At 48.7% G+C, this 13,810-nt stretch overlaps 1 protein-coding gene across 7 annotated transcripts in view; it reads left to right on the top strand.

Annotated features, from left to right (window-relative positions):
- Positions 1-317: 317 nt before the first annotated feature.
- LOC310894888 (uncharacterized protein) overlaps positions 318-13,810 on the top strand; it is a 46,843-nt gene continuing 33,350 nt past the window's right edge. For 2 of the 7 annotated variants that reach the window (XM_083825544.1, XM_083825546.1), the window contains exons 1-2: positions 9,035-9,201; positions 9,794-9,944. In XM_083825544.1, the coding sequence (XP_083681670.1) occupies positions 9,112-9,201; positions 9,794-9,944 (241 nt within the window). In that variant the 5' untranslated portion in view covers positions 9,035-9,111. The other 5 variants (XM_083825543.1, XM_083825545.1, XM_083825541.1 and 2 more) reach the window with 4 other exon arrangements.

Genomic DNA, 13,810 nt, shown 5'->3' on the forward strand with positions numbered 1-13,810 from the left:
TGCGTATGTAACCCTGTGCTGCGTACAACCACGGCAAATTGCTGCGTCGGGTGCGCACGACTTTGGTGGGACTGCCGCCCGTGCTGCCGAGCGCTGAATAAACATACCTGCTTTACGATCCTATTGATTGTGGACTCCGTTTGCCACAAGTCAGTTTGGCGAGCCAGCCAGGAGACGCTCTGCTCGGCTGCGGGATCGACTGCGGAGCGGACGCCCCTAGGTGCACCCCGAGTATTTTCCTCGGAGGAGCCTCCGCTCTCAGCCGCTCACCGCGGGAGCAGGCCAAGACCTCCTGACGCCGCGGACAAACGGTGCGTTTTACAGTACGGGAAGGGCCTGTAAGTCGTACGCGTGGCCGGGGCGGCCGGTAAATCGCGCAGAGACGTCTGGCGTGCAGCATAGTCCCCGTACGGGAGGAGGGTACCCTGCAGGCTGACCGACCGAGCGGTCGAGGGGGTTTTGCTGACCGAGCGAGCGAGCGAGCGGCCGCTAGCGATCCTGGGAGTAGATCGAGCAAACCCGAGGTTACCGCTGCATCCCAGTTTGGGGAGCCGGGACGGACCCGCTAATGGCTATATAAGAAGCAGGAGAAGGGTAAGCGGGCCTCTCAAAATTGTCACAAGGTTACCTGGGTAACATTTGCAGCTGCTGGAGGGATGTTAATTGGAGTGGCGATAATTGTATGTCTTATTTGTAGGTGCCTGGGTATGTCGTGTTGAAAGCGTTTGTGTGAGCGTATGCGTTTGAGACAAAGTATTGTCGTGAAGCGAGCTACAAACAAGTCTGGTTGTTGTTTTAAGTGACATATTCCTGTGGGATGAACGAGAAGTGCGGGGGGGGGCCTCTTTGCGTGATTGCGCCGCGTGAGTGAGACGCAGCATCGCCGCGAGGCGAGCGCGGAGTTCCGATCCGCGGTTCCGTATTCTCCGCGAGGGGAACGGCCGGAGACGAACGAGGCGCACGACAGACCGAAAGGAAGCGCTGCTTTATCCCAGCGTTGACTGGTGGTGCCCGATGTACGGGCCCGCTGGTGCATCTTGTCATCCTCTTAAATGTTTCGAGTGTGACAGGGAGAAAGGCGGCGGGAGCGTTATCTAAGGAACAGTTTAGAAGTTTGGGTATATTCGCTGTGGTGTTTGGTCGGTTTCCCGAGTACTGGGGGGGCGGAGGGGGCTGACCGATTATCAAAGCCGTAGAACGGAGAGTCACTTCTTTGGCGGTTCGGGCTTGAGCCCTGGGAATTTGGTACGAAGGGGGAGAGCGAATTTATTTAGGCCTCAGTACCTTTTTAAACCCCCATACTGATGGATACGTAGGAGCGATTCCTTGTTTTGCGTGGGCTTACTAACAAAGTGCATGAGAAAAAATGGCATTCGGCTTGACATTCGGTCCTGTTGAAATGTAAACTTTGTGGAAACGGTGGTATTGTTTGTCTAGAAGACGGAGGGCCGAGCGCTTCAGGTGTTTTCCCGAAGTCCTGTGGATTTACGATTGGAACGGGGCGCTTTAATAATCTGAAATAGTAAAGTTTGTATGTGGAAAGAAGAGTTTAATCCCAGAGAACGGGGACATTTGGGAAGAAGATTAGGAAAAGATAGTGAAAACCTGTCACAGGGCCCCAGTAAAAAAATAAAATAATAATAATAAAACAACAACAACAACAACAACTAAAAACTAAAAGCTGTCACTGGACCCCCAATCACTGGAGCCCCAGGTGTGGCTAACGAGGGTGGTGAGCCCAGCAGCCCCTCCTCATAAAAGGGCTGCACCTGGGTGCGGATGGCAACTGCAGGGCTGGTGGAGGAGGAAGACGAGGAGGAGGCTGCAGTTGCAGTTTGTCTGCCTTGCGGCCCCTTTGCTGCCTGGGGGCAGCCAAGCTGGGTCCAGAAGGGTCTTAGAGAAACCTTAGAGCGTGGTGAGGTTACTGAGCGTTGCTGGGGCTACGGCAAGGAAGAAGGTGAGTGCAAGCAGGAGTCCCCAGGATCGTGGAAGTCCTGGGCAGCAGGGCTGCCTGTGTGCTGAGGCTGGGTGGGGGAGGACTCGCCGAAAGTTGGGGTGGGTGTGCGCGCGCGCGTGCAGGCACGGTGATCCCTGTATGCAAGGAAAGCCCCGCGTGTCCGTGCACGTGCTGTCATTCTTCGTTAATCCGAGCGACTCGTACTGTAATGCCGTTGACATATAGCGACTGCAGATGACATACAGCATTACACGGCAACTAACGTTGTACAACTCAAAGGGCTGCCTACGCTCACCCCAGACACCCCTGAGGGTTTTCAGGCTGCCCCGTACTTCCGCATCACCCGCCAAGTGCACCCAGGTCCTTGAGCAAAAGCAATCCCACGGATGGCTTTGCCTTTGCCTGAGGCAGGAATAAGTCAGACTGTCTTCCCCAGGATGTTTTGTTTTGTTTGTTTGTTTGTTTGTTTTTATATGCGCTGCAAGGACTTTATCCCTTCCTATGTGTGGAGGAGTTTTGATTGGGCAGGGCGAGCGAGCGAGCGGCCGCTAGCGATCTTGGGAGTAGATCGAGCAAACCCGAGGTTACCGCTGCATCCCAGTTTGGGGAGCCGGGACGGACCTGCTAATGTCTGCTAATTTCCCAGGTGGTGTGGGTGACACCATTTGTAGTGGGTTTATGTGGCAAAGTTTTGGTAGCTGGGGGGCTTTGAGAAGAATCCAGAAGCTGCCCCATGTTAGATAAGGGCCGTTTTCAGCTGGCTCCAAAGGGACCTGCCGCTGCTCAGAGCCGAGCCAATAAGTGATGTTGTTTGTGCCTCTTTGAGAGCATATTTAAGCAAGGGGAAAAAGAAATACTGCTGCTCAACAGCAGCTGGGAGTGTGAGATTTTGTCTCTTTGTTTTCCGAGGTGATATGGGTGATGCTGGCCACACGGTTCGAGCTTGGACTCAGGAACAGGTGAGCACAACAGCACTTTGCTTCTCTGGTAGTCAGCATTGTGGAGGAAGTGGGTTTCAGGGTCGATGGGACAGTGACTGCTGGCACTCTGTTTTTGCAGATGATGATGAGCCTGGCGATTGTCTAGGATGTCTGTTGCTGCCTGTGCATTTCTTGAGGTGGAGGAAATCTGGCTTCCAGCAATCTCACAGTTGAGGGGCAACTGGTATTTGCATATCTGAGGTGGTTGATGGGAGCTGGGAGCCACAGTGGCATGGAGCCAGCTGGCTGATTACACTTGGAGCCCCTGTGAGGGCAGATCATGCTAGGTCACCTTCAGGCTAGTAGAAGGAGCAGGGCACATTTTGTAGTGTGAGAGCACGTGCCAGGCAGGACTGTTCCCATCTGTCTTGTGTTACTTCTGCAGCGTGTGTTCTGTGTTATGTGCTCTTCAGGTCTTGATATCCCCATTGCTTTTTTCACTTGACTGACTAGATAGGCAACTTGCTAGCTATGCCAAAGGTCCTAAATGTTTATTTCATCATTGCAGACTTGCTTGAGAGCTGCTTCTCTTGCAGTCAGAGCTTTTTGTACCCATTTCCATCCTCACTCTTGCGGAAGTCATCTGGGCCACATCAGGAGCTCTGTCTTGGGAATTCATTTCCAAAACTTTTTCTTATGGGGTTTGCACTCTGCATCCTTCTGGTCTTTTGTCATAATGCCAGGCTTTTTATGCCTCCATCATCCCAGTTTTGGCAGTTACTTTCAGTTGCAGATCATGGTATTTGAGTCTCCCCCTGGGGGCTGCCACAGAGCATCTGTGTCGACTTGTCGCTGTAGGGCTTCCCTCTGAGAGTCATTCTTTTAGCACCTGGTCTTCTGTGTTTTGTTCATAATGTTTGTAGCGTGCCTGTGTGTGTGTGTTTGGCCTGGAGCTGTTCTGCCTGGGAGTTAGTGATGGTAGTTAACGTGTCAGTCCATCAGTGCAGTAATACATTGTCCGGAGTGTTTTGGCTAAGATATCCAGTCCATCTCTGGGCAAGTACTGAAGGGCAGCTGGGCAGAGTCATCTCTGTGGTGTTTGGCAGATGTGGAGGGGGAGGCTTGAGCTGCTTGTGAGCAGCTGTTTGCATAATGGTTGAGGGGGTCTATTTCTGAATCTTGAAAGCTTGCAGGTTTTGATTTTTTTTTTTTTGAGGAGTAGTTAAAACTTAGGAGGAATCGGTCAAAGGAAACACTGTCCTCTGGAACTGTGAAACTCTTGGTCAGCAGCTTGGTGATTGGCTTGATCTACATTCCAGATGCTGAGGCAAGTAGACTGCTGTTTTGATAAAAATGACTGCTGATAAAAATGGGGTCAGTTGTGGTGTTGAGGGATGGGTGCTGATGCTGGCAGCTCAGTGATTATCTTCTGAATACGTTTTCCTTTGTTAGAGCTGAAACAGCATACAACACAGGATGTTGCTGTCACCAGAGCTGCCTCTGGCAAGTTGAGTGATGAACAGGTGTAGCAGTTATTTTTGGGGTGCAGTTGTCCCTGTAGTTATAAGTGTCCCCTGATTGCATTTTAGAGGTGCTGTAGCTGGCTTAAGAGAGCAGATGGAAGCATCTGCCTTGGGGGCAGGTGAGAAGCTGAGGTAAGGGAGCGGATGAGAGTAACTGTCCTAGGGGTGCTGTGGCTTTGGATGCAGCCTTGGCCTGTGCTTTTCTTCCTCTCTTGCTGGTGTCTCGCACAGCCTTGGAGGGGTTGAGCTGCATGCTGAAGAGCAGCCTAGGAAGGTGGGTTGGTTGTCAGCTGGGTTGGAGCAGAATGGCCAAGTAGCGCAAGGTGATGGTGAAGGGTATCCATCTTGCTTTGCAGGTGCTATGGCAGGCTCTCCACAGAAGTGGCTGAGGATTTGAGGTGAGGCCAGAGAGCGAAAAGGAGCAGCACGTGCAGCAGCACTTCCAAGCACTGCGGTCACTTTCTCTTTTGTTTATCAATTGCTATGGGTGAGATGGGCTGTAACAGCAGTCTTTAGAACTGGAGCAAAGCAGGTCACTCAAATGCCACATGGCTTCCAAGAAGGGTGTTGTAGCAGAAGAAATTTGTCTGGCACAGCAGTGCCTGATGGCAGTCTGTTTCCGCAGGTGAAGAGGTGTCTGAAGCCCCATCCTGTCTGGCCTGTTCCTGCGTGAGCTCTGATCAAGGAAATCACTATGTCAGAAATATTGCAAGGGCTAATGTGGACTCTAGGAATTAAGTGGAAATTTCACACTCCTTGGCATCCTTCCTCTTCTGGAAGGGAGGAGTGGATCAGACAGTAAAGAAGCAATTGACTAAGTTCTGGAAAGTTGGCTTCCCTGAACAGAGTGCTTACCTTTGGCGCTTCTCTGAATTCAAACAGCACCAAGAAAAGATGTGGGAGTTTCACCATATGAAATATTATTTGGATTGCTGTACCTGGGCAAAGGGAATGAATTACTTCAATATGAGACAAAAGATGCTTTTCTTAAGAACTATATACTTGGGCTGTCGTCCTCTTTGTCATCTCTCAGGACCTGTGGGTCATTAAATCAAACCCCACCCTTGGAAGTCCCGATCCATCCATTCTGAGCAGGAGTTTGGGTTCTGATGCAAACATGGAGAGAATCGAAGCTGCAACCTGAGTGGGTGTACTGGGTCTGGCTGGGATGTTAACTTTCCCTGCAGCAACCCATACAGTGCCGTGCTCTGCACTTGTAGCTAGAACAGCACTGGTGTCACACCAGTGTTGTGTCTACTGCTGAGCAATGCTGGCACAGCATCAGGACTCTCTCTAACCCTCCCAGAATCAGCAGGCTGGGGGTGGGCAAGAGGGGAGGAAGAAACATCAGCAGAGCAGCTGACGTAAAGCAAGCGAAGGGATGTTCCGTACCATATGATGTCACACTCAGCAATAAAAGGTGGAAAAAGGAAGAAGAGGGGAGGGGTGGGCTCTCGCTGTGAAAACATCTGTCCTCCCAAACAATGGCTACATGCGTTGAGTCCCTGCTTCAAGGACGTGGTCAAGCATCGCCCATTGGTGGGAAGTGGAGAGTGATTTCTTTCCTCTGCACTTCCACACAGCCTTTACTTGTTTTTTTCTCCCCTCCCTTTTCCCATTTCCCTTTTTTCCCTGTAGTTAAATTGTTTAAATGATAATAATTTTCCGTAATAATTATTTTTCCTCTAATTAAATTATTCTTATCTCAACCCGTGAGTAGTTTCTTTCCTTTACTTCTTCCCCTCCTCTTCTGAGGAGAGGGAGTGAGAGCGGTTGTGGTGGAGTTCCGCTGCCTAGCAAGGTAAAACCACCACGGTGGGACAGACTGTTCCAAGTGCTTCTGACTACTGAGATGACAGTAAGAACGTCTGAGAAAGTGTGGACTCATACCTGGGTAAAAGCATCAATTAACCCTGATATCTGAGAGACTGCCTTAACAAAGACTTTTAAGGTTAAAACTGTTGAAACTATCTATTGTAAACCTTCAACTTCTCCTTAGAAGAATTCTTAATGAATTAATGAGTACAAGAGATTGAATTACGTAGAATTAGAGTGTTTCCAGGGAACGCTCCCTGGAAAAGGGAGAAAAAGAAGGGAGGGTATTTAATCCCCACCAGAAGAATCCTTATTAGTTTGTGACTTTTATTGTCTTTCTTAATTATTGTAGGGGTATATATATAGAGAGATGATGCATTTTAAGCTTATCTTAGCAATGGATTACTGATAGGATGGGGGGAAAATCAACATTCCCAATTAGTCCAGAACATCTCTCAAGTTCTATCTTGAAATAATTGTTGGATTTGCACCCAGATGCCTAGAAAGAATGCAAAGGCCTTGTCCCTGACTGCTATTCCATTACCAGCAGCAACTGTGTCTGGATTCCCTAGATTTCTAAAAACAAGGGATCATATTCAGTCCCGGGAAGGAATAGATTTTGAAGCTGAGCTCCCTACAATCCTGGCTACAATATAGCATGTTATCAAAGGTGCCTTTTAAACACCATTGATAGAAACTCACGGGACAATTGTACTGCCCCTGGGTGTGGAAATATCCATGAAGTGAGGAATAATCTATATTGTAACAAATATCATAGCTACGGGAATGCTAATATACATAATGCGCACCAGATACAATAGGAGAATCCTGTAACGGGATGGCCTGTCCCAAATGGCAAAGGGTGATATTGGCTATGTGGCAATAAAGCTGGGAAGGTGTTGCCCCTAGGATGGAAGGGAGCTTGCACCCCGGGAGCAATAATTCTAAATGTAACTATTATTGAAGACCCACAAAGCCAAGGCCCCCTTGAAACCCTATGCAGAATTAAGAGGACTCCAGATAATCCTCTAGTAAAAAGAATCGGGGCATTTCACAGTTTTGCAAGGTGGTTTTTACTTACCTTGATTAGGGATGAATGAATTAGAAAAAGCTATTGTAAAAAGCTCTAATTTAAGAACTAGAAAATAACACTCTAGATGCGGTCCAGGCACTACAAAAGGAGGTAACAAATTTGTCAAAATTAGTACTCCAGAATCAAATGGTATTAGACTTATTACTAGCCTCACAATGAGGAGCATGCAAATAATGCATGTAATTAACGCTAGTTGCTGTATATATGTAGATCAAATGGGACGAATTTGACTGATCTCAAAAATGAGAAAGAAAAAACAAGATCCTACATAGAGTGGCTCAAGATGACACTTCCTGGGGATTTAGAAACGTTTGGGAGAAACTGACTTTGTGGTTTCCTGAATGGAATTGGGTCAAACAACTATTTGTTGTTGTTATAATAATAATGGCATTGTGTATCTGTCATCCACCGTGACATCTGAAGGAAAATACTGCACCCTAATTTTGGAAAAAATCAAAAGTGGGGTATGTGAAGAGGTACAAAAACAGCAATAGGAGTAAGGAAAGAAGGGGGGGAATTGTGAGAAACAAAGTTGTGTTTTTGCAATGGAAGGTGTTTTTTCAGTGGAAAATTCCACTAACGTTGCATATTCAAAAGTGATTGTGCAGGCACGACAGTAGCATAGCAGCAGGGAGTATGTTAAGAAGATAAAGGGAAGGTCCTGCTATCCCAAAATAAGGAGGATAGGTAAGAAAAAGAGGACGAGCAATGCAAAATCAGTAAAAACAAAAATCACAGGGCCTCTAGTCATGACAGTGAAGCCAGGGATAGAAGAATGGGGGTTTGCTTAATCACATTAAAACAGATACTGCTGAGTGTCTTTGCTTACTACTGTGCAAATTAACTGAAACAAGGAGTCTCAGGGCCCCTCACAGAGGATGTTCCCTGACAAAATGGGGAGGGAACCTGTCTCAAAAACCACCTGAGACTGACCTTGTGGTTTGGACAAGAGCCAAGGAGCAGCTGAGTCTGTACAAAGGCAGGGGGTCAACTAGTGGTGATGAAGAAGAGTTATAAACCTTCATCCCCACAACCCCCTGACGACTACCACCAGAAGGCACTGCGCAAGCGCAGATGGGAGGAGTTTATGGAAATGACTTCTTGGAGCTAATTTTAATACAAAGCGGGGATAGGTTATGTACATGTATAGGCGTATTGGGAAACTTCATGCATACGTAACTCTTTACTGCATATAACCAAAGCAAGTTGCTGCGTTAGGGTGCGCATGCCTTTGGGAGCTATCCTGCATGTGCCTGGCGCCGAAATAAACCACACACCTACTTTATAACTCATTTGCTTTGAGTTGTCGAGTTCTTCCACGAATCAACACAAGAAGGAAACAAATGGAAAAGGGGAAGGTAACGGTTGATTAAATAAAAACGTACATATAGTGTATAGTAGTAAACATTGAGTAGTTTGTGAACCTGTAGAACTCAGCCAACGAGGAAACGGGAAGAATCAAGCATCGGGTAATAGACAATAATATAAGGTTACAATATATTTTTACTGTGCGCTCCTGCTTGCAGGACGCCCGCCGTTGCAATGAGAGAGGACCGAGCATACCCGGACCTTCTTTTTTTTTTTTTTTTAAAAAAAAAAAGGTAAAAAAAAGAAAATGCAACACGGGCAATCTCTGCCGTACGTTGTGTAAACGCATAAAGCTGTGAGTGGCTTTATTTTTTTTTAGCTCGCACATCAGCGGTGCTCCGGGCTGTCGCTCTGCTTCCGCGCATGTGCGGAGCCGGCAGGCTCGCCTAATGAGGCGGAGCCGGGCGGCGCCGCAGGACCCCTGCCCGCGGCAAAATGGCGGCGTCCTTCTCTGGAGTGGGAGCCGCGCCGGGCCGGCCTCGGCTCGGGACGGGCCGGGACACCGAGGCGCGGTGTCGCAACGAGGTTGGTGGTCGGTGCCGCCCCGCCGCGGGGCGGGGCGAGGCGGCGGTCGGTCGGTCGGTCGGTCGGGGCGCCGCGCCGCGCGGTCGACGGCTTCTGCGGAAATGGCCCGTGTGCGGGGCGGGGGCGGCGCCGCGCCGGGCCGGGCCGGACCGGGCGTGCGGCGGGGTCTGCACTGCGCGGGGCTTCGGGGGGCTGGGGGAGAGGGGGGAGGAGTGGCGGGAGGCGGTGGGTGGCGGTTGTGTGCGCTTGGCCGACTCCCCTCTGGGTCGGATGGACTGCTCCGTCCCGCGGCATGCTGGGAGCTGTAGTTCTGTGGCGCGCGGCCGGTCTTTCCCCGAGCCGGGGCCGGGGCCGGGGCCGGGCCGTGCGCGCCGGGAGGCGCAGGTTGCCGCTGGCTGCGAGCGCGGCTGCCGGCGGTGAGGCGAGCGAGAGCCTTCGGGGGCGCTTCCCCGGAGCGTCGGGCCGGGAGGGGTGGGGGCTGCGGCGGCCGGGCGCGGGTCCTCGCTGCGCTCGATCGTCGGGCTGCGCCTCGGAGGTTTTCCTCCCCCCGCGTGCTGACGGCCGGCTCTCTCCTTTTTTTGCGGTTCACCAGGGCAGAAACAGCTCCCCGCCGCTAGGACCCTTGTGGGGTTTGTTGCCAAGCAAAGGTGGCACACTGGGTAAACTGAGGAAATCTGCAGCTGGCGCGCTGCTGTCGCAGGTTTCCCAGGAGAAAGAGCAGCCCGTCTGTCCTGACTGTCCAGGTAAGTCGTAGCGACCTTCGGGTGAAATCCAGGCGTGCTCTAGTAATTTTCCTGCACCTCAGGCTCAAAGGCCTAATTGAATTTGCAGAACTGTGAACAGATGAACGGATTGGAGGATTTTTTTTTTTTTTTGGAAGGAGGCAGTCCTTAAACCGATGCAGTCTAACTGCATCTAAGATGTAGGTTGTTACTTCCATAAGCTATAAAGGAACTTTACATGTTTTTTAAATGGAGTCTCATGTGCGTGCGTTTGGCTTGTCCTGATGGCTGGTGTAGGTGATTGCTCACATGACCAAAAACTCCTTGTGCTGATGTTGGATCTGCCCGTTGGTAAAGGACCGCATCCTATATGTTCAGCTTTTTTTCCTTACCGTGTCGTAGTTATTTTATTATTATATTTTTCTGAAAGAAAGGGTGGATTTTTCATTGGTTTCTCTGTGAGCATATCGAACCAGATTGCAGTAAATACACGTAAGCGAGTAGGCTGCAGCACGTACTGGTCAGTATCAGAGTACTACTCTGCTAGCAGAGGAGAGCCAGATGAAGATGTTCAGGGTAAGGGCTTGTTCTGCCTCAAGTTGAATGGAAAGATTCTGAAGTTGAGCATCCCGGGGAATGTTTGTAGGACTATTTTTAGACGATGGAAGTTCAAATGGCTGTCGATGAAGGGGATTTTGTTGGCTCTTTTAGACAGCTATTCCTACCGAAGATCCCATCGGTTACAAAAGTTGGTAACCTTGCAGTTTCTACGGTCTGTAGCAAAATAAACTGGCAGATGAATAAATGAGCAGGCACAAATACATGTGACTCTATAGCCATGTTGTGGTTTAACGTAGCTGGCAGCTAAGCACCACATAGCCGTTGACTTGCCCTCCCCCCTCCCTCTCTGGGATGGGGGAGAGAAACGGGGAAGTGAAGCCTGTGGGTTGAGATAAAGACAGCTTATAAAAACAGGAAAATAATAATAATAATAATAGTACTACTACTAATAATGTGCACAAACAAGTGATGCACAATGCAATTGCTCACCACCCATTGACCGATGCCCAGCCTATCCCCAAGCAGCTGGTCCCCCCAGTCCTGCTAGCCACCCCTATATATTGTTTAGCATGACGTCAGATGGTATGGAATACCCCTTTGGCCAGTTTGGGTCAGCTGTCCTGGGTCTATCCCCTCCCAGCTCCTGCTGCACCGCCAGCCTGCCCGCTGGCAGGACAGAACGAGAAGCTGGAAAGTCCTTGGCTTACTGTAAGCACTGCTCTGCAACAATTAAAACATCAGCATGTTATCAACACTTTTCTCATCCTAATCCAAAACATAGCACCACACCAGCTACTAGGAGGAAAATTAACTCTATGCTAGCTGAAACCAGGACAAGCTGAGGTTAAATAACCTGCAGTTTCTTCTGTTTTATCTTTCAAAGAATGTTCTTGCTGAGCGCCTGAGCTTTTTGCTCACCTTACTGAGGAAAGGAATGGCTGTGCTTCTTCCCCCCTTATCCCTATTTTTTTTCCTCTTCTCCCTCGATGACAGGGACTTGAAATGTTTTTCTCAGATGTCCATGTGAAAATTTTAAAGAATGCTAATGGTGAACACTGACAGAATTGGGTGACTTTTTAAAGGTGGAGGGTAAAGAACATGGAAATTCCTAGTACATTAATGTTACTTTGTTAACAAAACTGATGTAATAGCCACTTGCTGTTTCTGTTTTTTTGGTTTGGCTTGGTTTTCCTTTCAGTAGTCTCCCGAAAGGCTTTTGTTGACAAAACTTTGTCCTGCTTCACCTTTAAGAATTATTCTAGAAATAATGAACAAGTGCTTGCAGGGCTTTCCAGAATGCTAATTGTAGTCAGTCAAGAATGACTTGGGAGGCAATTCCTTTCACATAATCGTAGAGTGGTTTGGGTTGGAAGGGACGCTTTAAGATCATCTAGTCCATCCCCCCTGCCTCGATTAGTGGCGTCTTGCACTAAGTCAGGTTGCTCAAAGCCCCATCCAGCCCAGCTTTGAGTACCTCCAGTAATGAGGCCTCTACAACTTCTCTGGGCAGCCTGTTTCAGTGTCTTACTACCCTCATTGAGAACAACTTCTTCCTTTTGTTCAATCTAAATCTATCTTCCTTCAGTTTAAAACTTGTCTTGCCTTGTTGCTACAGGCCCTGGTAAAAAGTCCTTGCCTGTCTTTTCTGTGAGTCCACTATACGTGTTTAAAGGTGGTAATGAGGTCTCCCCAGAGCCTTCTCTTCTCTGGGCCGAAGTGTGACAGAGCCCTGCTGCTGGTGCTGGCTTGTGGGTCAGTGCCGAGCTACCGGAAGGAGGTTTTTATGTACTTTTCTACTTCCTTCAAAGGGAAGTTGAAGTACAGACAAGCTGACTGAGAACACTCCAAAGTGGTAGGCGTGAGACTTTTTGTAGGACGCCAGCTCTTTTCCTCTGTGAGCGGAAGGAAAGCTTGTTCGGACACAGGTATCTATCACAGAGGGATGCAGCTCTCGTTACCACTTCTGCTGACTCCTGAAGTGTTCCTATGCACTGGTCTGATATCCCTGCCCATCTGTGGCAGAAGAGTTTGTCCCTCAGATTGCAGAAGCAGCATTGTGGAATTTAGGTTTTGGAATGTATTGAGATTGTACTCCTGAAATCTGATCTATTTCAGGATACTACCTATCCTTTCAAACCTTGCTTCTCTGAAATCCAAGTCATTGTCATTACCCCAGAAATACCGAAGGGAGAAATGCTTCATTAAGCAAATTATCAGAAAGACAGAATCAATTTAGGCAAGCCTCTCTCCCGTGGAATTTGTGGATTCCTTAAACTGGCCTGGCAGGAGTATTTGAAGTAAATACTATCCAAGAAAAAATTATTCTCACGTGTCCCCTCAAGACTAGGAGATGGTTACCCAGCAAAATGCTTGCTCGAGGCACGGGCTCAACAGCTGATTAAATAATTGGAGTGTGTGGGATAAAATACTGCAGACAGCACAGTCCACGCGTTTGGTTGTTTAATGCCACTGAGATATGCTTTTATAGCAGAAATGTGTCAGAATTAACAGTAATACAAGGAAACGATGCAAACCTGGAGGTAGGCAGTGAGCTTTGTGAGCAGGGAGTGCTGGTGTGGCCCTGTTCCTCTGACTACACCTGTGTGAATCAAGTAGGGGAAGTGAGTATGGATGTGGTATTTCAGCCCTTTCAGGGAGCTGAACGTCACCTGAAAAGATGACCTTGGCCCTGAAGGACCTGCCCACCACAGTCTGTAGCATTGTGTGCATTTGTAGATTGCTGGGCCTGAGAGTAGGGGACTATGGGATGTTGGGGCTGGGATTTGATTTGGGGATTCCCCCCAGCCCCACAAGCTTAGCTTTTAAGTTAAAGCTTGGAAATAAAAGAGGGAGTGAGGGAAGAAAAAAGCAAAGCCTTACAGAGCCTCAGCTCCATTGAGGAACGAATAACAGTCTGTTTGCTTCTGGAAGAACTTCCCACTGCTGAGGATAGATGGGGTGGACCCCAAAAACTAGATGGCATTCTGTGTGAGCTGGTGATACTGCCAGCAGGACTCCATAGCTGACGAGAGACATTATTTGTTTTGATGTCCGTCACAACGAAAAATGCTTGTTTCATCCAACCTGGGGAAGTAGTATCAAACTCACAGACAGAAACAATATTAGTAAGACTCTATTATACAGTCATTGTGAAAGTTTAGCATAGCGAAGAAACTGTGTGTATAAGGTGAAAAATGGAGTCATACCTCCGAGAAGTCCCAGTTTGTGGTCTTTAATCTTTTTTCTTGTTTTTTTTGGGGGGGGGGGGGGGGGGGGAGGGAAGGGGGGTAATGAGGGAGAGAGACGAACATTACCCAAAAAGGTGA

The sequence above is a fragment of the Anser anser genome, assembly GCF_964211835.1.
Source record: "Anser anser genome assembly, chromosome: 2".
NCBI classification, from domain to species: Eukaryota; Metazoa; Chordata; class Aves; order Anseriformes; family Anatidae; genus Anser; species Anser anser.